At 38.0% G+C, this 25072-nt stretch overlaps 1 protein-coding gene across 1 annotated transcript; it reads right to left on the bottom strand.

Annotated features, from left to right (window-relative positions):
* Positions 1-458: 458 nt before the first annotated feature.
* GNAT3 (G protein subunit alpha transducin 3) lies at positions 459-22193 on the bottom strand (the record flags this gene model as incomplete). The annotated part of the gene is made up of 8 exons (XM_080361612.1): positions 459-649; positions 1462-1615; positions 1826-1955; positions 6336-6464; positions 10658-10815; positions 14187-14328; positions 15754-15796; positions 22076-22193. 8 exons carry the CDS (start codon positions 22191-22193, stop codon positions 459-461), a joined length of 1065 nt encoding a protein of 354 aa, XP_080217738.1.
* Positions 22194-25072: the final 2879 nt, after the last annotated feature.

Here is a 25072-nt window from a genome sequence, read left to right as displayed (position 1 = left end):
AAACAAAAAAGTGCTGAACAGAAATTATCTATTGATACTGTTTAATGCTATAGCTTCCTTAAGGCTTCAAATATAAATACAAGTCAGTTATCTGTTGTATATTGTCTTTTTTTTTTATCCAGTCACTAGAAAGCACAGGATACTGAGGTTTTCTGAGAAGTTTTGATTACCTTCAAATCATATTGATTAAAATAGGAATTTCCTTTTGATTTCAGTAGGATTTATCAGCAGCTGACACCTCTATGGAGCAAGAACATTTTTTTCAGTCTTCTCATGACATACAGAAAGTCAGTGTTGGTCTGCAATGCTCAGGCTATGCCCAAGGCAGCAACTGGCAGCTAACAAAAGCCTGATTGATATTATTTCTTCCCTGGAGTTTTTTATTTCCGTTAGCACACAGGATGAAGAGAGGAAAGTGGACTGAGCTGAAGTCAAGCTATGAGCAAGGGAATGAATGGCTAGAAAAGCCCACAGTCTCTCAGATTTTCTTTGATTATTATGTCTGTAACTGCATCAAATACAAACTTGACATTCTGAGTGTCTGTAGCACAAGTCAAGTGAGCATATATCTCTTTATCTTCTTTCCTTATGTTCAAGTCTAGGAATTGTTGCTTGATGTAATTTCCAGCATCTTCAAATGTATTTAGTCCTAGCAGAGAGAACAGTAAAAGGAAGAGAAGACATTGCAACTCATACTGCTTCACAGCTGCTAAGAAACAAGAATTCTTTTCCTGCCTTTGTTTTTCTTGTTTAATAACGGGAAATAACCATGCATTAGGTATGAAAATTTTGTATCTACACTGTGCACCTACTTTTAAATTTCAATGCCTAACAAGAAGTCTTAATTTCTTATTTTCTAATAATAATGTTTGTGTAAGTAGACTTCATTTTGGACACTCCCTATCATAGATATTTTAGGTTAATACTAAAATACAGACAACTTTTGTTTTTTCTCTGGCACTTTCTGACATAGCCTCATATATTTTCTTGCATCAGCTTGTAAGAGCTGCTGTTTTCTATTTACAGTAGACTCTACTGTGACATACAAAAAGAGCCAGACTTCCTTTACGGAATGGGTTTTCAAAACAGGGCCAAAAAACCTGGATTCAGTTATGGGTTGTGTGTGAGTGATAAGCCACTGACTTCTTCTAAAATGTTGGCTGGGTTCATTACACCACACTCAGCCATTTGAAAATTCTAGTTCTCTCAGCTTCCTCTTCTGCCAGTTAAGAGAAATAGGCATCTCCAGAGAGAGATAATCCCACCCTAAGATAAGCACAGCGAGGGAGATGAACTGGATTTTGACCATGTCTGTTCCATACCATCCTTTTGAGAGAAAGGCTAAATGCGTAGGCAAGATATTTAGCATTTATATGGTGATCTGAGTCAAAGCCTCAGTCTTTAAAGCACAGCCTAAGCTAATTACCTGAATGTATTTTCTTCTGAAAACCTCAAACTTACCATTATACTCGGGAAAGCAGACATTCAAATGAACTTTCGTTATTTTCTCTTGAAAGAGGTCTTTTTTGTTTAGAAACAGCACAATGGAAGTGGCTGCAAAGCACTTGTGGTTGCAGATGCTGTTGAACAGCTGAAGGCTTTCGTGCATTCTGTTCTGTATAGATGCAAAAGGTGAATGTGAGAGACTGACAAATCTCATCCCCATATGTCGTTTTTACTTTAATGTTCTTTACTGGCAAGAAGCAATACAGCATAATAGCCTTTAAATGGTTATCAGGGAACAGGAATAGTTGTGATATGCCATCAGAAAGTACATTACAACTTAGCAGCAGAAAGGGTTGTTTGTTTGTCTCTTCTGACTCACCACTTCTTTATCTTCCGCCAGAACCATGTCATAGGCACTGAGAGCAGCACAGAAAATGATGCAAGTAACTCCCTCAAAGCAATGAATCCACTTCTTTCTCTCCGATCGCTGTCCACCCACATCAAACATCCTTTGCAGAAAAAATAACACACAATGTAAAGCACTAACTAGTAAGGATGTAGTCATGCTGTTAATGTGTAGAGTGCAACCGGAAACGAATCACAATAAAATACCCATTTTTTCCAAACCATGGTCTATTCTATCCCAACAGGTCAATAAGTACTGCATTTTACTTATGGCTTTGTAGGGTGCATAAAATGCAACATAAAGGCTAAAATACCTGCATATAGGACATATAATTGGTACTCTTGGGTGGTGCCCTGTGTGGAAGAATTGGGGCTCTGAATAAGAGCTCTGTGCAGCACTAAGCCCTGCAGGCAGGGATTTATTCAGGCCAGAGTTCATTGCTGAAACATTAACAAAACACCCTCAAATCCACAGTCATTTGTTACTTCATGGTTTTGCTTGCAGTGAACTGACACATTGATCAATCAGGCACTTGACTGGAAACCAGTCGCGGGTTGACCCACTGGTTATGTTTAATTGGCTGGTGTAGATCTCTATTTAGTCATCTGTTCATAGCCCTGGTGTGATAACTGAGCTGTGCAACCTGTAGTGTGCACCTGTGTCTGGAGTGTCTGCCCCATCCAACTCAGTAGTCGCTGCTTGAGCAGCAAGTCATGGGGAGCAGGAATCTCTTCATTTGACCAGATAAAAATCTAGGGCTGTCCTCTTCTGCATTGACTTGAGTCTTTGCCAGAAATTACCACCTTTGGGTAGAGTCATATGAGTTTTTTATGGACTTTTTATATAGGGCCCAAAGCCAACTGAGCACAATTAGATGTGACATAGTTAGGGCCCAACTGAGATGGAGCTGTTACCAAATCTACCATTGCTCTACCTAGCAGTAGCTTTCAAAATTGCTTTCTTTTTTCTTTTCTTAGGCTTTCTTTTCACTATTTTTCTGACATAAAAGATGCCAATCCTAGACATTTATTCAAATGCATTACAAAGGAGAAAAAATATTGTAAAAAACCCAGATCTGTCCTATTATTACTTTTGCTGTCTCCTTGTGTGCATGATGACTTTTCCCTGTGCTGCCTGTTGTTGAACTTAAAACTCTAAAATCTAGTCCTGTGTTGCATTTTTCCTTTAAGAAAATGCATTATATCTTACTCTCTGGATGTATCTCCTTCAGAATCTGAAAATTAAACACAACTCAATTTTCATAGCAATGAAAATGTTTGGATTCAATATATAAAAAAGCACATCAGTAAAAAACAGTGCAAGAATAATTTGTTAGTGAAACACCATTTTTGCAGTATATTTCTTCTGTTTTCTTCACCATCAGCAATGCAGCTGATGGAAACAAAAGTTATAGTTTATCATTTTTCATCCTGCTTAGAAGACATGAAACCCTTCCCAATGCTCATGAGGAACTGTTTCTGCAGCTGAGGAGTAATTAGAGAAAAAGACTTTTTTTCTAGTACATTTCATCTCTTTGTCTGATCATTGGGTGCCTATAAAAGTGAATTATTAGGAAATTAGGAGGCTGTTGTGGAGCAAGATTTTGGTAACAGTAATGCCATTCTTCCAAGTGTATCTTCTCTGAGTTCAATATGCCTACGGAAGAGTGAGGTAAGTATGAATAAAATATCTTGACTTTTGGCTGTGATTAGTGCCCAAAAGTCACCTGCTGTTACATATATTCCTTGATTGGTGGTATCTAACTCTGAAATCAGGGTTATGGGGAGGAAGAAAGCTTTGAAATTCAGTCTGTGGTAAACTTTCACAAGCATGTATCATCACGTGAATCTGTATTCATTTCTCACAAACTTTTAGCATGTAGCCCTGTGAATGCACATATGAAGCCAGTTAAAAAAGGACAAGACCAAGGCCAGAGGCAATGTTTATGGGCAGGTTTTTGTTGTACTGACCTTAGCTTGCTTGGCTCATCTCATATTACCCCAGACCTTAACAAATATACATGTAAAAGTGAAGTCCCTGTGTGAATAGCAGGTAATGTATTTCTGAAATTATCTTTTTCTTTTGCCAAGACAAAATGAGTTTTGAAAGCTCTGTATTTGCCCAGCACTACTCTTGGAAAATTTAGCCACAGGTATGGGACTAACTGTATATCAATTTGTTCTAATGGTACATATAGCAAGACCTGAAAACTAAAGCTTGCCTGATTTCATTCAGACTGTTCCTAGCACATCAAAGGAAACTACACCAGGAGAGGACCTATGAAGATCAAATTCATTTTAAAAATTATTTAAGTATGTTCTGAGCTCTGGAAATCAAAGTTAACATTAGTGAAATAAACTGAAGAGCTCAAGAAAACTAAATTAAACCAGCAAAATAACCACTGAGAAGACAGCAAATAACAAGAGATGTTGCCTGTGCAATGGTAATTCAGTTCTCTGGAGCAGTACTTGGATTTAGACTTTCACTGCATGGATACAAAATGTTTTCTGCCTTATTCGGTTCAGAGGAGGAACAAGTGTTTAGTGAATGAGGCATCTGTTCGTGTTTTCGTTTTATCCCTGTATGGCTCGTGACCCCAAACCTCATTTAAGCACATGAACCAAAACTCACTCTGAATGTGGAAGTGTTCCTCTCTTTATAGATGTTTTTATGGTACTTATCAAAATAATTGCAGAGTCATCAGGATCCCCCAGCTGTTGTCATTGCTCTGGCAATGAAAAGTCAGAGTGACTGGCTGGTTAAGGTAGATTTATTGCTGCTCTGCAACCCTAGAGCAGCTCAAAACCATCAAACTATTTTGTAGTGATTTTACCTCGTATTACTCAAGTACCGAAACCCACAAATTAATTTACTAACCTAACACTACTGTGATGCATAGCAGAGAGGCTAAACACAGTGGGGTTTGTGTTTATGGTGGCATTAGGAGCCTTCTTCTTGTTTGCAGACACTCAGGTAACTTAATTCTCAGTTGTGTCACATTTCAGTTGGACCCGGACACCAATTCTGATATTCCAAGGAAGGTTCAGGTTGGACATTAGGAAAAGGTTCTTCCCCCAGAGGGTGCTGGAGCACTGGAACAGGCTCCCCAGGGAGGTGTCACGGCCCCAAGCCTGACAGTGTTCAAGAAGAGACTGGACAACACCCTCAGACTCATGGTGTGAACTGTGTGGTTGTCACATGCAGGGACAGGAGTTGGACTCAATGACCCTTGTGGGTCCCTTCCAACTCAGGACATTCTATGATTCTAATATCAGGACTGGTAGCATTCATGTCAAAGAGGATTTACATTCTGATAATTTATTTCTCCATCCTGATTTTGTTTTTATTTCTTATGTAAAATACGGCTGTAACTGAAGGTGCTCAGATTTCCAGTGTACAAAACTGTCTGGAAGTATGTTAATCAGAGAAAAAGATTATATTTATGACATTGCATCTTAGCATTTGTGGGTAAATGCTGAATTTTGCATGAGTGACCAATGTATTAAAAGATGACAATAATTTATCTGTAGGGCATCTACTTCAGGATCTTATTTTCTATATGCAATCTCATTTGTGTCAAAGCATCTGTCTGGTAGCATGGATGGTTTGGGGGATCACTAATTGCCACATGAGGAGAAAGGAAGCCTAATGAAAAATGTAAAGGTTATAATCCTGATGCTTCATACATCTGTCTATCTCTACAGACAGTTTCTTGTCTAGATGACATTCCTCAGTGTGCACCCCAGCCTTTAAATTAAGAATTAAATTGAATTCAGTCCATAGAGAAAAGCATTACAGAACACTGAAACTATCATAATTCATTCAAATATGTTTTCATGTGGAATTAGATATTTTAATTGGTTCACCAAGCATAACAAAATCCTGAGTATCTGAAAGTGTCAATTATTTTCAGTCAGATTTTTTCAGAGACATTGTTTTCAAGATTTTTTCTGAACATTTCGCTCTTCATCTGAAATGAGCATGAAGGCATGCATGCTAATACTGAAATTTCCCATGGGACAGAAATGATGATTTTTTTGTCAGCTGTAATGCATTCTGGTGTTAAGAGCAGTTATTTCTGTCTCAAAGGAAAAGAGTGAAAGGTTGAGAGTGCATGCAAATTAGCAGTCATCAAACGTTTTGCATGCTGTTAAGGACATTTAGGTAGACAAATTTCATAAATGTCACAAACAATTATTCAAATGATGGGATACAAATAATGCTTTTAAGACACTTGCATATGTAAAAATGTCCTTTTAGAACCTGATATTCGGAGATCTCTTAATAACGGTCCATTATATACTTAAAGTTGGAGTACTGGTACTAAAATATCTTGCTTTTTCTGTCTGTCTCAAAATATTAAATAAGAGTGAATTCAAAAATATCACTATGAGATTGGCAATATTATAATGGATCAATACTTTTTAAAAGAATATGCTTGAAGATAAAACCCACAGAAAACTGACAAATACAACTTTTGTACCTGAAGTTCAAGTCCTTGAAAGAAAACTGAGTCTCTATAATCCCAGTTGTTTTCACTCGGGAGTGCAAAACATCTTGCTCACTAGGCACGTAGTCCGGTGTTGCCAACCTGTCCAAATCGTTGAGGTAACTAAGGAGAATGAAAAGAAATGGTGACTGGTGAATTCAAAAAGTGAAATAAACATTACATAGTCACTTCATATTGAGCCGCTTCTATGTATGCTACGTAAAATACACATTTAAATTCAATACTATTGGGTTTTTTATACAACCTAAAGCCAAAATCCAGAGCCTTTTCTTTTTTTCTTTTTCTTTTCTTGTATATAGAAGTGTAATTTAGTTCTATATAATAAAAATCTTTCTGAGAATTTCAGTTCAGGAAAATCCTTATTTTCCTCAGGGATGCTAAAAAACCATCTTGTCAGCAAAGGGGTTTTGGCCATTTGCTTTCAGCAAGTGGAAGCTGCCACCAGAGGGGAAGAACCCCAGGCATCTCTCTAGAAATTATTGCAGCCTGTCAGACCTGTTATACTAGTACCTTCTTTCCTAAGTGAAAGGGAGATCATGATATTTTGGAGGAATTCACATGTAGGGGCTGTTTTCCCTGCAGAACTATCAGTTTACAAGAAGAAGGTAAATGATAATTTAAAAAAACCCTCATACATTGCGAGCTTGGTCTCTGGAGCTTGGAGGAGACTGAGGGGTGACCTCATTAATGTTTACAGATATATAAAGGGTGAGTGTAACAAGGATGGAGCCAGGCTCTTCTTGGTGACAACCAATGATAGGACAACGGGTAATGGGTTCAAACTGGAACACAAGAGGTTCCACTTAAATTTGAGAAGAAACTTCTTCTTAGTGAGGGTGACAGACACTGGAACAGGCTTCCCAGGGAGGTTGTGGAGTCTCCTACTCTGGAGGCATTCAAGACCTGCCTGGATGCCTTCCTGTGTAACCTCACCTGGGTGTTCCTGCTCCGGCAGGGGGATTGGACTGGATGAGCTTTTGAGGTCCCTTCCAACCCCTGACATTCTGTGATTCTGTGTGATTCTGTGACATGTTGTAATCCCCTAAATTAGTATTCTCAAAGCCCCCTGGGACAGAGTGGATTATCTGGTTTTCTGTCCGGTACACAGACACAAAATCTGCGTTAAATGAGAATTCAAACCAGGTCTTTGACGCCTGTCCTTGTTCTATCACCAACCCTTCTCCTGTCTCTTCCAGGCTCACTCAGCTTTCTTGACATTGCTGGACAGAGTCTATGAATCCTATCTGCTAGTCAGGAAATCTGTGTAAAGAGGTTATGAACTGACAAAAGGAGAAGAAGAGCCAAATTTGACATAGAGGGATTTTCCATTATTCAGATCTCTTTTCTTTCTACTAAAATACACAGAGGAAAGGCAGTAATCAAACTTCATTAGCATGAATTAATAATGAACAGACTCAGAGAAGATAACCTCAGCAAGTCAGAGTTTACACAGTATAAATCAGTACTCTGTGTAGGAGCTGATTAACAGGAGCTGAGAAACAGGGATTTGGTTTTAAAAGAAACTGAAGTGTAACATTAGATGGTTGGTTAATTCTAGCTTGTTTTGAACTGATCATTAGAAGCCCAGCAGCAGGGGCAAAAATTAAGTTGATTTTAATGGTTCAGAGCCAAAGGCTAGATTTTCAGAAGCAGCAGGTACCTAAAGATGAAGGCAGAGGATTAGTGGGATTTTCAGAAGTGTTGAAGCAAATGGAAAACATATCTCTGTTGTTTTTAATGTAACTCTAGCAATAAATAATGATTATTGGCTCCTATACTAGCTCTCTTAAATACGGAAACCTATGGCGAGTTAAAACAGCCCGTAACACTGACAGGGAATTACTTTAGACTCTCTTCTTTTTAGGCAGAAAACCTGATTTGCCAAGCACCATGTACACACTAGAATGTTACTTGGTGAAGAGTTTTGTTTTGTTTTATTTTTTCTGCATTAGGCTTTTTGTTTGGTTGGCTTTAAGTTCAGTAAGTGTTTTTCCTTTTATTTATGATGACTGACTTACTACTGGCTTTTAGTGCTGGGAACTGTGGTGTGGCGTGTCAGAAAGGATATATAAAGAAGCAAAAGATTGCCCCATACTATTCCTAAGGAAATACAAGGCAATTATAAAATACTGTGAAGTCAGGCTCAAATTAACACAAGCAATATTTTCTTTGTTTGGGTATCTTCCAAAAAAAGAATTTTGTTCTTGTTTGAAGGTATAAAGAGATGAAGAATTTTTGTATTTTCATGTCATATCCCTTATACTATCTACAATTAGTAAGCTGTTAGTGCCGTCACTTTGCCTGGCTCCTGGATGGGACTCAGATTGTGCCTTTCCCTGCTCAGTAAGTGGGGCACCCAACACCTTGTGAGGTGTCACCCTGCAGGTGCCCTCAGCCTGTAGGAGGAGCTGCAGGAGCAGAGAAACCTCCAGTTGCAGGTGCTGGAAGATGAATCTCAGCTGGAACAACCCTCTGCCCCAGATCTAGAGTCAGAATTATGCACTCCAGAAAAAACTGACACAGATGACACCTCCTTTCTTGGTCTTGTGTGAGTTTAGGGAGAAAACAGAAGAGCAGGACCAATCTAGCCTGCAAGAACAGCTGTAGAAGCAACCAAACCAAGGAGTCCTGAAAAGCATAAGCTTACTTACTATATCTAAGTAGCCTCAAGTTGCACCAGGGAATGTTCAGATTGGACATTAGGAAACATTTCTTTGTGGAAAGGGTTGTCAAGCACTGGAACAGGCTGCCCAGGGAAGTGGTGCAGTCATCATCCATGGACATGTTTAAAAGACGTATAGATGAGGCTCTTAGGGACATGGTTTAGTGCTAGATTTAGGTTATGGTTGGACTCGATGATCTTAAGAGTCTCTTCCAACCAAAATGATTCTATGATTCTGTGATTCTAAGCTAGAAGATGTGCCCCAGCTGTGTGCTGACCCTGTGTGGGCTCAGACCTGAGCACCCCTAGTCTCCTGCTTATCTGTCTGCCACCTCCAAGGCTCAAAAAAGGGATCTGGGTCCATCAGGTTGGAGAGTGGCTGCAGCAAGGACCAGCTGAGTGCTGAGATGGTAATATCCCAGGGAACATTCAACGCTCATACACATAGCCAGATTAGTTTAGAGGAAACTTTTTATAGTTTCCTCCAGACTTAAAGTTTAGCAGCTTGAAAGGTGTACAGTCAAAGGACAGATCTAGGTGGAAACTAAGCTGCTTCAGTTCTCCTTTTCCCTCATTTTTTCAATCTTAGAATTACCTGGAGAGAGAATAGACTTCTTTTTTTTTTTTTTTTTTTTTAAACAGTTTAAACAAACTCATAGAAACAAGTTGTTCTTTGTTTTCACTTGTTTCCTTCAGTCAAACATTTCTAATGTATCAATGTTGTGGTTTAATCCGAGTGAGCAATGCAACCACGAAAGCCGCTCACTCATGTCCTCCCCCACCTGCCTCAATATGGGAGAAAATCAAAAGGGAAGGGGGAAACTTGGATTGAGATAAACACAGTTTAATAAAATAGCAAAAGACCAATACACTACTAGTAAATATATATATATATATATATATATATATATACAAATATAAATAAAAAATATTCAAGGCAATTCCAAATGAACTCCGTCCACAACTGTGCTTGAAGTAGCAGCAAGCCACACCTGATCCCAAAGCCAATCCCAGAGAGAGAATAGAGAGGAAAAAGGCAGAAAGGCTCAGAGGTCTCTGCAAAATGGCAAAAGCCAGACTAAACATCCTGCAGCAAAAACTCTCCCAGCTGCACCCCAGAGAGAGAGAGAGAGAGAGAGAAGCACAGAAGAGAAGAGAGGGCCAGAAACTGGAAGGCCCCACTCTTAAATCTGGAGCATGACACTAATAGGATGGAATGCTCTTATTGATCAGTCTGAACGTCAGTCAAGCTCTGCCCCATCCATGCCCCGCTTCCTCAATACCTCCCACCTGTGGGCAGAGCACTCGGAATGTCCTTGGCTCTCAGACCAGAGCAATTAAAAACATTAACTCTCTGCTGGGATGTTGTCTTCCTGTTCTCAAGCTAAGTCCAAATAATGAGTGTGCTAGCTATGAAAAAAAAGGTTTATAACTGCATGAAGAAAATTAACCCCTTTTCAGTCCAACCAGCACAATCAAAAACATTAGAATAAACCTCATTCTTTTCAGGTTAATAGGCAATCATTTTCTTAGGCTATTCTGCATGTGAGGAAGGGTTCTTGTCTCAAACTTTCCTATGCTGCCCGTTATGGCCCTAGCCAGATGTTCAGCACCTGCAGCTGGTGTCACCTACTAGGCTGCCGAGTCACTGAGCTGGTACTCTGCTGCCCTGGCGAAGCAGGCCTGGGTCCCACCGTCGCTCCACAGCTGTTTGATGAGTTCAACGAGTTCAGAAGACATGTTGACATCCTCCAGAGCTGTTGCCATGGCACAGAGCTTCCTTTCGTCTTCCTAAAGAGAAGTTTCAGTGAATATTGTGCAAATGCACTGTGCCCCTCCACCTCCTTGAAGATATACTTGGTATACAACGAATTCAAGGGGCTGTATTCTTCATTTTCACTGATTTTTCCAAGTAGCTGTACTCACCTGTGCATGCAAACGTTCTTTTATAAGCTCACTACACTTTAGTTAGTGCCAAGATTAGACTGAAATCGTGATACACAGAGCTTTCTTCTTTTTGTTTTGTTTTGTTCACACAAGAGCTCAGTTGCATCTTATCATAGATGTTCACTAAAGTTCTAGCTTGGAAGGAAGGCTTTTATTGTAAGAGAGAGTGTTGGAGTATCAAAAAATAAGTTTTAAAGGATATTTAAACATATATTAAAGCAGAAATATATAGTTAAATATATTTTTTAATATATTTGGAAGAAAAAATTTCCAGCTTTAGGCCTCAGTGAGAAATGGAGGAAAATGAATATAATTAGTGAATGCTTTCCTCATTTATTTATTTATTTATTTGAGGAAGAAGAAACCTGTAACTGAAATCCCAAACATTTTAGATGTATTATTTTGTAATTTATTCTGTTTGCAGTCAATCAAAAAAGGCTTCAAGTAATCTATTACATTTATTTTCAGTGATTAACAGCTTAGGAATGTATTACAAATAGAGAACGCAATTAAAATAGGGTCATTTGATACATTGTCACAGCAGTAGATAGTTATGGAATATAATTCCTTCCTAGCTGTATAAGCAGACTTACAATCAATAGTGGCAAATGTAGAAATGGATTCTGACAGATGCTATTTTGGCAGGGACTACATATTATTCAAAAATATAAAACGTCTTCACAATAATTTGTAACAAATTTATTTAGAGAATGCACTATATGTTTTAGTAGAAATCACAGTTTATGGAATGTCTGTAGAAGTCAATGACTGATCAAAAATAAAACTCTACAGATTTTCTAAAATAACAGAGAAATTAGTTAGCACAGAGCAAAAGAAAAAAAAAATGGTGAAATAATCACTAGAGAATTGCCTTCGTTTGAAAGACGAAGGAGGACAGCTGGGCAATTGCCCATCTACATTGAACAAAACAAACGTCATTCTGCACCCCCATCCTCTTGCTGAGCTCCAGCATCAGCAGAACTGGGCTATTTTTTCTCACCTATGCCCTGCATTTGTCCCCTGGGCGGCTCTCCAGGGTGCACACTTGTTCGGTTCAAGGTAAGATTTAGAATGTTCTGTTCTCGGAGATATCACATATCATTTAATGATTAATACTATCATCCTACGAGGTTACATTTATTGGTTGAGTAGCCTACAGGGAGAAGCCTTAAGCTCAGAAACTCCAAGTGTACAGTAAATGTTCATTGGTTATTATACAGAAGGTGACAACAGGGAATTTTGATGCTTACATAAAAAAAGGAAGATAGCGGCAGACTACGGTTATAACCCTGATTTATGTAATGTTTTGTTTCTCTCTGGTATTTAGACACACTTAAGATGATTTTCATATTAAAAATAAATTGCAATGGTGCTTTATGAAGAAAAATATACCTTTCTGACTAGAACTAATGTTGTTCAAAATTACGTACTGAGATGCTTTCAGGATCACTAAGAGGTATTTGCAGGCCATCCTGAAACATGGATAAACCTCTTGCATTTGGGCTCAAGATGAGCCCGGACTTTGGGCTAAATGAGTTTCAGCAGCTAAATATGGACTACAACAGAGCAAGAACAAATTCCAGCTGAAATCAAAGCTTATATCAAAACAAGTCAGGCTTATAAATGGCTTGTAATTTTACAGAAAATGTAAGCTAAATTTGTTTTTAGAACAAAGAACAATGTTTAGTTGACATTCAAGCAAATATGACTGAAATTTCCATTTCTCTAAAACTCATATCCACTTTGCTCTCTTGTGGTCCTGAGGGAAAAGAAGGCAGGCACTTCAAATATTTTATACAGGTGTATTCAACTGTATTCCTAGAGGCCTATTCTGCCAATGAGAGTAAGAATGGGCTTATTGTGCTACAAAGCAATAAACTTAAAATAGCTGTATTTTCAGCATTTGGTTAAATATAAAGCTAAGAAATGAGCTGGGCTATTTAACAAAAATCTTCAATTCCCAGTTCCCAAGGCTGTGAAATCCCTTTAAGATAATGTCTCTGAAACTGGCATAGGTGATAGATGATGAGAGAAGATGTATAAACCTCTCAGAAAGTTTGGCATGGTTGAGAAAAGAGGCTGAAGTACTGGGATCAAGGCAGAACATATCTGTATTATAGATAGCAAACAGATTTGGGACCATGTCGTGGACGCTAGGGGCCAAGCCAGGACCCGTGTAGGTGCTGCAAGATTCAGCTGCCTGAGGCCATGTAGACAGGCAGGTGGGTCCTTATGCAGAACATGTATCTGTCACAACTGAGGAGACAGGGTTGAATTGTGGCACACTCATATGAACTTATTTTCTGTGCTGCTTTTGGACACTGTTACATTTGTTTGAAAGACTTGTATTCATGGACCATTAAAAGAATACAGGAAGAAAACAGTTTCTGTTTTGTCAAATGACTATATGAGTTTGAAGCATTTGTTTATCATTTTTTAGGTCAAAGTACCACATGACAGTGTAATGAAATTTAGACTTTTGGAACTAGGAAACTCCTTCAAACGAGCAGATGTAATTCCCTCTAAGATAAACCTCTAGAGAACAGAAAGAATTTTCCAAAACTGGAACAACTGATATTCTGACAAGCCTTTGAGACATTCTAAGGAAGGTCTGAATTACAGGCAATAGACTAAATCACTGCACTGAGAAGAAAGGTATGTCTTTTTCCTTTACTTCTGCCCCTGAAAATTCAGCACGATTGACAGAAGACAGTACGTCTTCTTTCTGTGGCTCTTGTTCTATGTGCTTCTGCATAGGGTTGCTCACCGTGTCAGAAAGGTCAGAAAGGTCAGGCTCCACTTCTCTGTCATGTCCAAATGAAATATTCCCAACATGTCTAGATAACCCTTCCTTACATGGCTCAGCCCCAAGATTTGTTCATAAAAGGGAAATATTTATTACATTTCCCAACAGCAACAAATAAGTGACTAAGCAGCCAAGAAAATGTTCTTTTATTTTTTTTTTCTTTCTTATGTCTTTGCAGGTAGAACATCTCTTTTGTAACAAACCAAATAGCAATTTATGCAAAGGTTAGACCTCAGGCATCAGTCTTGAGAAAATGAAGATAAGTAAGGACATCTTGTTACATATATAACCCAAGAAGTACTTAGTTTTCACTATCATAAATTAAATACTGAACTGTCTTTGTTCTATTAGTCTCTACTATTATATTACAAAAAATATATATTCTAGTGCGAAAGGGCATCATACTCACAATTCTAGCTGGGTTTTCATAACTGATTCCTAACTTAGCCATTGCTTTCACAATAGAGAGGATAGACTGCACTGCATTGCTGTAGATGACGGATCTGAACTCCATGCGTTCCTTGTAGGTGAAACCATCTTTATGGATGATCCTGGTGAAAAAATAGAAAACAAAAGGCTTATGGGATGCATCTGAAGAAAGAAAGCAATGAAAAGTCGGATCAGATGCTTTTGTGGTCAGCGTGAGAAAGAACTGAATCCATCTTGGAAAAGTATTTATCAATGTTTGATCTGCCTGTTCTGCTGGAACAGGTTAACAGCAGTTTCTGCAGCTATATGAGGTTAAATTAATAAGGCTGGGCTTTGACACCCCAGTCTGAGTGAAAAGGTGTTAGTTTTTGCCTTGTGGGTCCATGTAAGATAATGTATGAATCCAGAACAAGATGCAGGCCCGTTCTTGTGGATACAGGGCAAGTTGCATAGTGGGACTTAGATCCAAAATAGTTAGTCCTGGGCTCTCACATTTCTTGTTTAGTCATTCTCATTTTTAAGCTGAATCTTCACTAGAGTAGAAAAAATATTGCAAAAATATTTCTATATTGTGAAGTATTTTCTCAAGGAAAAAAAACCCAAACCTTTCATATTTCTTTGTATTAATACATCAGTTACAATTTCTAGTTATTCACAGGTGTTACTGTTATTATCTATGAGGTTTGGGGACCTACATATTACTGCAGAGGATTTGCCCCACATTACAGAAGACAAAGAACTTTAGTAGTCAGATTCAATTACTTTAATTCAGAGATGAATTATAATTTCATAGTTCTCCCTGACTGGAGAATGGCATGTGGTTAAAGTTCTCCAAGATCAGTGTGCAGGTTATGTCATGACTCAGGGAGTTATTTCTCCATGAATGGTGGAAAAGGATGAAAACTTCACCTGTTTTGATGTAGTGTGCTCTCAGTTCACATCACATAATTAAACTGTGGAACTACTTGCTGTAGAATACTGTGGATGTTATTAGTTTACATTGGTTCAGAAGAGGTTCGGAAGAAACACATACATGAATTAACTGAGGGTGATTCAACACAACAATGCTGTCTCTGGGTCAGAATGATGCCTGAGTCACAGATTATCAGGCACTATCAGAGTATCCAGTGCAAAAGTTACTGTGTGTTTTCTCGTCTGGTCTGTTCATTTTCTTGAAACATCCTTGACTAGCTACAACATGAGACGGGGTGCTGGGCTGGGTGGATCTGCTGTGGCTGGTGGTCTCATGCATTCATGTTCCCACTACAGTACTGTAGCTCCTACCAAAGCCAATGTAGAAGCTTCCTTGGTCTTCAGTAAGGAGTTGAACCAGTGAATAATTTGATCAGAAAGATTTGATTACCAATCCAGCTGTGTGTCTTAGTCACTTTGTGTTTTCCTTCCTGTGGCTGAATGAGAACTGGATTTGAATGGTGTTTCTTTGCGTTTTATTCAAATAAGCATAAATATTGTAATAAGACATTAGTTAGGTAGCTTATACTACAAATATCAAATTCAACAACTGATATGAATATTCATGTACTTACTTCATTTGCTTTACAATAGTGCTCTTTCCTGACTCTCCAGCACCTGCAGAAGAGGAATGTTGAGAAGATGTGATTTATAGGTGATTAAGTAGCAAGTATTAAAAATAACTCTCTGGAACACAGAATTTTGGATCTATAAAGAGACATACAGATGTTTTAGATCCCCATTGTACTAACTATAACACACACTAGTGTCCATTCAGACTTAAAAACAATGAAATATTGGCAAAAATATTGATTCTGAAAAGGAATGGTATGTTTGAGAAGGAACATTCAGTCAATTGAGAGAAAAATATAGACTATAATTATCAAGAAAATTAATTATGAATCATATTTCAATTTCGCACCTGGCAGACAGTGTCCTCTTCATTCCATGATTTGTAGCTGCTCATTTAAGGTTCATCACAACCTTTTGTAAGCCAAACCAACCATTTCCATGCTCATCAACCAGTCTCTTTAAACAACTGGCAGAACAGAGCGTGAAGACTTGCATGAGGTCTAGCTTATGATGCAGAGGCAGCACGTGAGAAAAATGTCTCAACACTGGTGTTTGGTCAGTTCCTCTGCCCCATGGCCTCTGCTATGCAGTAGGTGCCTGGAGATGGGAAACCTGCAGAGCAATGCAACAGGTCCAGCTTGGGAATGATTCGGCAGTAAATCCTCACATCTGGGGGAAGGTACAGTCATTTGCTTGCACAACCAGTTGCAGAACTAAGGCATAGCTTTGATCAGATTCTTTTTTTACCATTAATTTGCTCTTTTTATCTCATGGAAAATGAGTAACCACAATGCTAAGTTTCTCCATTAGAAATGAGTGCAGGTGACTATCATCTTCTGTCAGTGAGAGTGGTGAGGCTTGGCAAGAACTTCCAAACAAGAGCTGGATTTTTAAAGCACCTGAAGAGTGGATTTGATTTTGGTCGTGAATCCATGGGACAGGAGTCATTGCTGCATTTCTCTTCGCAGATTTTAATTTACCTTACTCAGGGGTGTCAAATACTTTTGACAAAAGAAGAAATCTGAGACATAGCTATTTTAACTGAAGGCTTCTCAGTGAATGGAACAAACCGATTACAGACTTTCCAAACAGATTTTGTAAAGCTAATAACATTTAAATGACAGGGATTAATTTACTCAAATGAATTGCAACAGACAGCAAACCGTACGTAAAACATTTTCAAAATGCATTACGTGAATGGCAGAAAGCGTGAGAGACAAGCAAGCCTATGCAAAATGGGCTGATGCTGCCATCTGCCACAGTTTGGAAAAAATGCAAATTTGCTATAGATCATCTATTATCTTTTCAGTGCCCTCTGTAGAGCCTGGTAAAGCCCTGTCAGCAAGGTGGCATTTACTGCACTTTATGCAGGTAAGAGAGCAGTCAGTGGTGAGAATACATACATTCACCTTATGGAAAGATGCCAGGAAACATAATACAGAAATGAACATCTCTTCCAGATCTGAAAGGCAAAGTTAAAACAGAGTGGGAGGCATAATTTATATCTTTTGGGTGAATTTTTCTACCTCTGCTCATCTTTAATTTATGATCCAGTATTGCCTTTATCTAAACAACAGATGACTCAGACTTTGGCTTCACTCCGGAGTACCGTGTTAGTTGTAGCAGCATTTGCACCCCAGGAAATGGGTCAGAAACAATTTACTTTGTACCTGTTTCCTTTCTTCCTTCCCCATCCCGTGCAGTCTGCTCCTCCAGGCAGGGCCCCTGGACAGGACAGCAGGGACAGGGCTGTGTTCCCACCCACAGTAGAACCCCTCTGCTCACAGAAACAGCAGGAAGAGTCCACCGTGAGAGCCCTTCCGTGACTGCACAGGGAAATGAAGGCAGCTGCCCTTTGGGAGGCAGTGAAAAGGCCCATTATAATAGAGCCAAGATTTTCTTGGCACAAAAATCTCAGTCAACGCCTGAATCTCTGGCCCTGCTCCTGGGGACTGAAGGTGTCCTCACTCCAAGTAAACCTGATGGAAGTTTACTCCCACACTTCTTCCCAGAGAGGGCGGTCACCATGCCCCAAGGCACACCACATATACTTGTGTACACACAGCACCCTGGAAGACTGTAACCTGCCTCTCTTCTTGCTTCGGATATTTGGGATGGCACCCCCTTAAGTCCCCAGCCCATCATGTTTCTGGGTGCGCTGGGGCTGCAGAGGAGACCCAAGAAGTGCTGTGTGGTGCGGCTGCAAGCACTGATCCACAAAGAACTGTCCCCAGCAGCCTGACCTGTCCCCTGCTCTGGGACTGCCTGGTCTCTTCCCTGTAGAACACCAAGGCAAACAGACAGAACAGAAATAGAGGAAAAACTGAAGGCAACTTGAAAGCTGGTGAGAATATCTCATATTCAAAGGAAAACAGAATGCAGGACGTCAGCTGTCACTTGCTGTTATTGTTTTTCTAAGCAGAATTTTTTCGAATAGTTGTGGAAACTGGGGTGGGTACGAGCCCCTTTCAAGACTAGCATCTGCTGAGCTGTTGAAGAAGGTTCTTTCTATATATTAAGCTGCTTTTGTGTCTCAGAGAAAGATCTATTATATCTTACACTAATTATTTGTGTAGAAGTAGAGGTTTGGTTTAGGAAAGTTTCCAGAAGCAAAAGTCAGAAAACTAAGAGACTACTGCCTGAATATTTTGTTTGAAATCTGTTACAAAAGCCACTGACAATGACATAAAATAGCAAGATCTTCAAATTAGAATCAGAAGAGGTTGCAAACCTCTGCCCGAGCATTGTCTGTGCCATTCAAAACTCTGGAAACTATTAAATTATATCTTCCTGGACCTCTTTGCAAACTCAACAAACTTTCTCCATGAGAGAAAGAAACTAGAGAAAAGATCTAACCCTCTTGAGGGAATAAGGTCCTTAAATGCTCCCCCTCTTCCATCCCCCAAAAGAGAAAATCAGTGTATTCCAGCCAATAGGACTATTGAGCCATTTTTATGCTCAAAGCCTTTACTTCCAATGTAGGTGTTAATAACAGGAACTGAAGTCCGACTTGGTACTATGGTAACTACGTACTATGGTAGTTGAGCAGGGTTTAATTCATTTAACTGGTTTTAAATGTCTATACTATAAGCTTCTACATTCAGACTGCTTATCAAAGGCCTCTTATAGTCACTGGAGAAAAATACTTGCTTCTAAAAGTAAAAAAAAAAGCAGCTTCAAATTTTTGTCACCCTAAAGTAAATAGTTTAATTAAATTATGTAAGCCATGTTCTAAAAGTGAGTATTTCTCAGTAAAGTGAGCTGAGGATGACCAGCTCAGATGAGGGTGAGCTTTGTCCTGTCACTGAAAACTGTAGACAATGGGGCCAGGGAGTAATACGTTGAAAATAAGTCAAAAGTTTTAATTATTATTTCAACTAAAGTGAAGTTATTTTTGTGAAACACCACTTTAAGCGTCAGCTATTTTGGGCACATTTCAAATGTGTGCAGTACTTTGCACACAAATAAACTGCAAGCTGGCTTCCAACAAAGTATAAAAACTGCATGTGATACGGTAGGCAAGATATGGCCCTGATACAAAGGAAATAAAGCTTTCACCTTGGAGTTTGTTCCAGACTCATAAAACAATATGATTTTTTTAAAGTATAAATATGTAGAGGCTAGATTTGTGGACAAGTTGGGGGTGGGATGGCCTTGACAACATAGTAACAGCTGACACAGGACTTAAACCTCCTGGCTCCCAGACAACTTGTGATGAACAGCAGAGAGTGGAATGATTTTTCACCTCCCCAGTTTATATCTGTAGTCTTTAGGTGTATGTCATTATGTCATATACACTGTAAATTATCACCTGAACACAGATAATGTGTTTACCCACATCATGGAACTTAACATAAACATATGTGGTGTCTTTGGTTTCTAGATATAATTTCATTTTTGTAAAGGTATCTATGGGAGGAAGCAGAGAGACCAGACTAGATATCAAATAATCCTCTTGGGAAATGGTCAGAATACTTTTGTTTGTTTGTTTGTTTTTACATTTTAGTAGTAGGAGCATAGTGTTCACACCGAGAAACTTATGATATACATATTCTTTATTTTTTTTTTTTTTTTTAGCATTTTCTACCAAACTGCCTACTGTGAAAGAAACAATGTTGAAATCTGAACCTAGAACTAGGGTAGGACTGGGCTGGTTGTCTTGAATGGGGCTGCCCTTGATTTATGAAGTGCAAAATTTGAATCATTTCTGAGATTACTTCAGAGGTATGGAAAGGCAACAGGCCTAGATCTGAACATAGAAGATTTAATCCTCTCCTATCTGGCCATTTCACTGGTTGACTATAGCAGGGGCTATACAGTGCTTCAGCAGCTGTGATTGCAGGTGTTCAAGAGACACTTTCACTCTAGCTGTGCAATAGGCTCCAAACAGATTTACATTTCATTCACCTCTTGCTTTTTCAAGAACAAGAAAATTCAAGCTGTTAAGTCTATAATTATTTTTTTTTTCCTAACTTGCTTTTTTTACGAAGTCCTTGGTTCCTTGTGATTTGTCAGAAAAAGTGTAACAAATTTGAATCTTTATCATGTGTGACATCAATAAAGGAAGATATTATTGAAAACTTCAGAAAAAGTATTTCAGATTCTGATAATCATCTTGTCTCTTGAAAAGAGTGCTTATAGAGCTGATGAAACTGAAATATGTTCAGATTTGAAATTAATGAACTAGAAGTCTTCCTCACATAGCTTGCAATTACTCCCAAAGTAATTGACTGAAGTTATCTTGAATATGTGATAGTAATAGTGTCAGAAAAAGCCTGATAATATACATTGGGAAACACTAAAAAGTGAAGTTCTTAATATTAAATACATACATGTCTTCTGGGAGGGCTAATCTAGTTTGTATCCTAGTGTAAGACAGCCTCCAGTACTCCTGCCAGGACATGAAGGCTTGGAGATCAAAATATGTCATGAAACTCTTTACCTTATAAATTCTTCTTTATCTTATAAATTCCTCTTAAAGGATTTCTTACATCTTCCTCATGTATCAGTGTTGGATAAGGTCAGAAACAGGATGCTGGAGTAGTTGGATCCTGGTTCTAACCTGATACATCAATTCCTTTTTGTAAGAGCATATACAAAGTACTGAAAGGTTTTGAAAGTTTAATTCAAACTATTATTCTGTTTCTTGGTGAATTTAAGCTTGTTTCAATAGATGCAATGTTTTATATTAATGTGGCACAGAGAATCTTCATGTTTTCCACCGTACTGAAAAGTTTTGTAAACTGCGATCTGAATACTGACGGTACATAAAGTTTATCAAACTGTTACTTTCCTAGCATTATTTGAGAAACCTACATGGTTGTGTTTTTCTCTAATATCTTTATTAATAATAATCGTTAAACTCTCAGTAGATATAGACTTTTTGCATAAGATACAAAACAATAGAGTTAAGCCAATTTATTTTATCGAATGGATCTAGTTAAGTCTGAATAAGGGTCAGTTCAAAAGCATTTGTAAGCATTGTGGTTACAACAAAGAAAAAATAGAAACATTTCAATGACCAAAGGCTGTTTTTCTATTTGTTTGGTTAAACCAATGTAAACTGTCATCGTGCTGTTAAAAGAAAAATATTAAGATAATGGCAGTGTTATTATGCTCTTGGATATTTCTTGCAGGCTATGCAGTGCCATGGGAAAAAGAGAGAAGAATAAGGTTGCATTAAGGAAAAAAAGTTATTTTGCCACTATAGATGCTGACCATTAATAAATTGATCATAGTGTGGATTAGAAGTAGCAGTCTCTGAGAATATTCATCTGGATTCATTTCATTTCATTACCTTCCATTCTACTTTCCACAACATAATTGTTATACATTGAAAAAAGCTGTTCTAAGTCACTTTCTGCTTCTGTAAAAAATGAACTGCAACAGTTTGGAAAGTAAACAATATCAATACTTTGTGACACCTGTGGATTTTCTACGTAACAGTTATCTCTCTTAGTTCTGCAAACGAATGCATAGAGATCCGTGAAAAAAAGGTACATCTGTGCTACATACTATGCAAGTAAGCATCATAACATTTATTCCAACAGTAGGCTCTCATTTCTGTAATACTTTCAAAGTTAAGTATTTATAATATTTAAATTTAAATATATGCAGTGACATGGCACTTTCCAGCCTGTTACATGTGACTTAGTAGATTGATGAAAGAGTGTTGATAACTAGAAAAGATTTTGTGCATGTATCAAAGGATTCTGTTCTTCAAATAAAATACTGAGAGGTGGGAAATTCGCTACTGAAATGTAATTCCAGAACAAAATAACTCCTCAGTGGAAAAGCATTATCAATTATTTTTATTGTAATTACCCAACAGGAGTAGTTTGACTGTCCTGGCTTCCTTCTCTGCGTCTGCCTGGAGTTTCTTTTCCAGTTCTCTGGATCTCCTGGCTGACTCCTTGCTTTCAGAACTGGCTCCACTGCCCATCTTGAGGAGTTAAAAATCCTCTGTCCAGCTGATTTCCTTCTTATCAGACTAGTTGCTTTAATTCAGAAGGAGGACAGAGGCCTGTGCTTCAAGATAATTTAAAAATCCCATTCAACCTCTGTGTTCAGCCTTCAAATCAAATGGTCCCTTCAGAGCAAACGGTCCCTTTTCACCTGTCACATGATCCGGAGATGCTACAGGGAAGGATTTATATAGGACATGAAAATGTGCTGTTATGAGGTCATAGAATTAAAATAATCCATTCAAGAGCAAAGCCAATGGCCAGATAGATCTCTGTCTTGCTTCAGATAGGTTCCAGCTTCACGTGCTTCGAAGAAATGTGCAGACTATCTTGAAAGACTGAAATTCAGAATAACTCAGCTCAAAAAAAATTCAGCTTGTGAATCAGTGTTGGTGTCCTGAAGCACCTGAATGTTTATGTGTCTTTGAAGCATTTACATAAATTATTTTTCATCTTTCTCAGTGGTTATAGCTCTAAATATATGCATTCTTTATTTTAAAATAACAGAATTTGGATTTATATAGTTAAGGCATATTTTGTTACAATTATGAGTTAACATGCAGAATGTTTGCTGTATTTTCATATTATAGAAAGTGCATTTATTTTCTTGTAATGGTAATAGGTAGTTTACTGCAATTCGTAATGTCTTTGGGATACTTTTGTGCAGCCATTCCTTGATAAATGTCATAGTCTTTTCCATTTTTCTATGATGTTATTAGCAGTTATTAGCTTTGGCTGAAAGCCCCACAACTTTTTTGTGTAAGAAAGGACACAGGCCAGATTCTCCTCATTGATGTAATAATTTCATCTTAGCTTCTCATAGTGCAATAGAAATATTTTATGCAATACAGTGGAAATATTACTTGCCATGTGGTATCAGCTGTGTATTGAGAAAATATACTACTGTAATGTTGTGGTGGTGGGTAAGAGTAGAATTACCATCAAGACTAAAAGAATAGAAATACTTTCTTTTTGGTTCCTTCTCTTCAGATTAAGAATTCCAATAAAATATATCTTATTAGTGTGCCATACTGAAATTAATTGTAATATTTTACTTATTCACTTCATTATATATTTCAATTATACAAAACATACGAACATAAGAATGATGAAATAATACAATGATATTACAATTTACAGTTATTGACTAGCAATAGTGTATATCACTCTGACTTTACAGTATGTAAGCTTAAAAGGTTTAGCCTGGAAATAATGTTCAAGGGAAATATAAGCATCCCAGTCAGTTTGAATGGTATTAAATATATTTTTAGGTCAGAAGATATATGAGAAATAGGGCCAGAGGCAAAGTATTTAATTCATCGTATTGCATAGAAAAGCAGCTTTCCCACAGCAGAAGTAGTTGGACCCCAGATGTAACAGGAAGGCAACTGGTACTGAATGGGAAATACGGGAGTACAAGGACTAAAGATCATCCGTGGTACTAATGAGTTCTGTACCATAAGAGCAGGAGAGACCTCTCTTCTGAGAAAAGAAAGGTCCTTTGCTGTGTTCATCCCATGCAATGTGATTATCTTCTCAGACTTAAAATTAAGACCACATACTGCAATAAAGATCTGAATTTGAGCTTTTTCAGTATATGCTGTTCAATTGGTGGAGCAGGAAGCTGTTTTCAGTCTCCTTGCACTACTTTGCCAGAAATGAATCATCAGTACTTGTTAACAGCTGAATTTTTGCATACAGATTTGCAATGCAAAAAACCACTCTGTTTTGTTAGCCTATATTCTTACTTTAGTTATTTTTTAAAATAGACTGTAAGAAGATATATATGCAATCATAGTAACAAGTGGTTTGTTTAAAAAATGAAAACAAGCAGCTTCAGAATTGTGATATCAGTGGCAGGTGTCTGTTTATCAGAAACATAGGCAAGTACAGTGCTGCTATGGATTTCAGTGGTTTTGAAAAGCATTTCTGAATGCTAACTGAATTTACAAATTAACTGATAAAGTCACAAATCATAGAGAAGAACATTATTGTTTCCAGATGAAGGGCCCATTTCACTACTGAGTTGTTCCATGCATATAGTAGTCTACTCATTTTGCATTTTATTTTTGCATTATTGAACTGGAATACTGTGATGGTAAAATAGGTGCTGTTCAGTTATACCATTCAAAAACTGAGTTTAAATAAATCAAGACAGAAAGCTTCACATCACTTTACCAAGATGGGAAGCAATGGAAAAGCAAGTGTGTATCCCATAGCATAAGTTTCTTACCATCCTCTGTTGCTGTTTTGAGGACCTACAGGAGCTGGCTTTAAGTAAGTAGGTGTCAGATACAAGCAGGAAGTAAACAGAATAAAGACATACAGACACAAACAGTTACTTTATAAGCATATGATATCTATAGCATCTTATCCATTTGGTTTGCTCACTTCTGCCTTCAAACCTTTACCTAAATACTTTACTGAAAAAAACAATCTATTTATCTGGTGAACCAAAGCAGATTTAAGAGAATGAACAGGATTCTGTTCTGCTTCACATGGTGCCGTAATCATTATCATCATCATTATCATCGCTGACTGTGTTCTGATTGAGGAACTTGCTGAAGGTGACCAAGCCAGAAGCTATAGACACTGCCTCACAGGGTTCAGTTGAATCTAAAATGTGGTATCTTTTCTCTGCTTCTTCTAGGTGCAATAATAAAATATTGATTCTCATTGTGTCTCTTCTATTGTATCAGCCATGTATGTTTGATATGAAAGTCTTAGAGAGAGTAAGTCTGGAAAATATTCTTTTGAAATACAATCACACTTTGTAAATACTATGTTTTTGGAGTTGTTTCCAATGATGCACTCTAGGTGGTGCTGATAATGTAGAGTGTACTCCAAAGGCAGTCTG

The sequence above is a fragment of the Nesoenas mayeri genome (genome assembly GCF_963082525.1).
Source record: "Nesoenas mayeri genome assembly, chromosome: 1".
In the NCBI taxonomy this organism is placed as follows: Eukaryota; Metazoa; Chordata; class Aves; order Columbiformes; family Columbidae; genus Nesoenas; species Nesoenas mayeri.
Note: the sequence above shows the minus strand (reverse complement) of the source record. Positions and strands in the feature narration are given on the sequence as shown.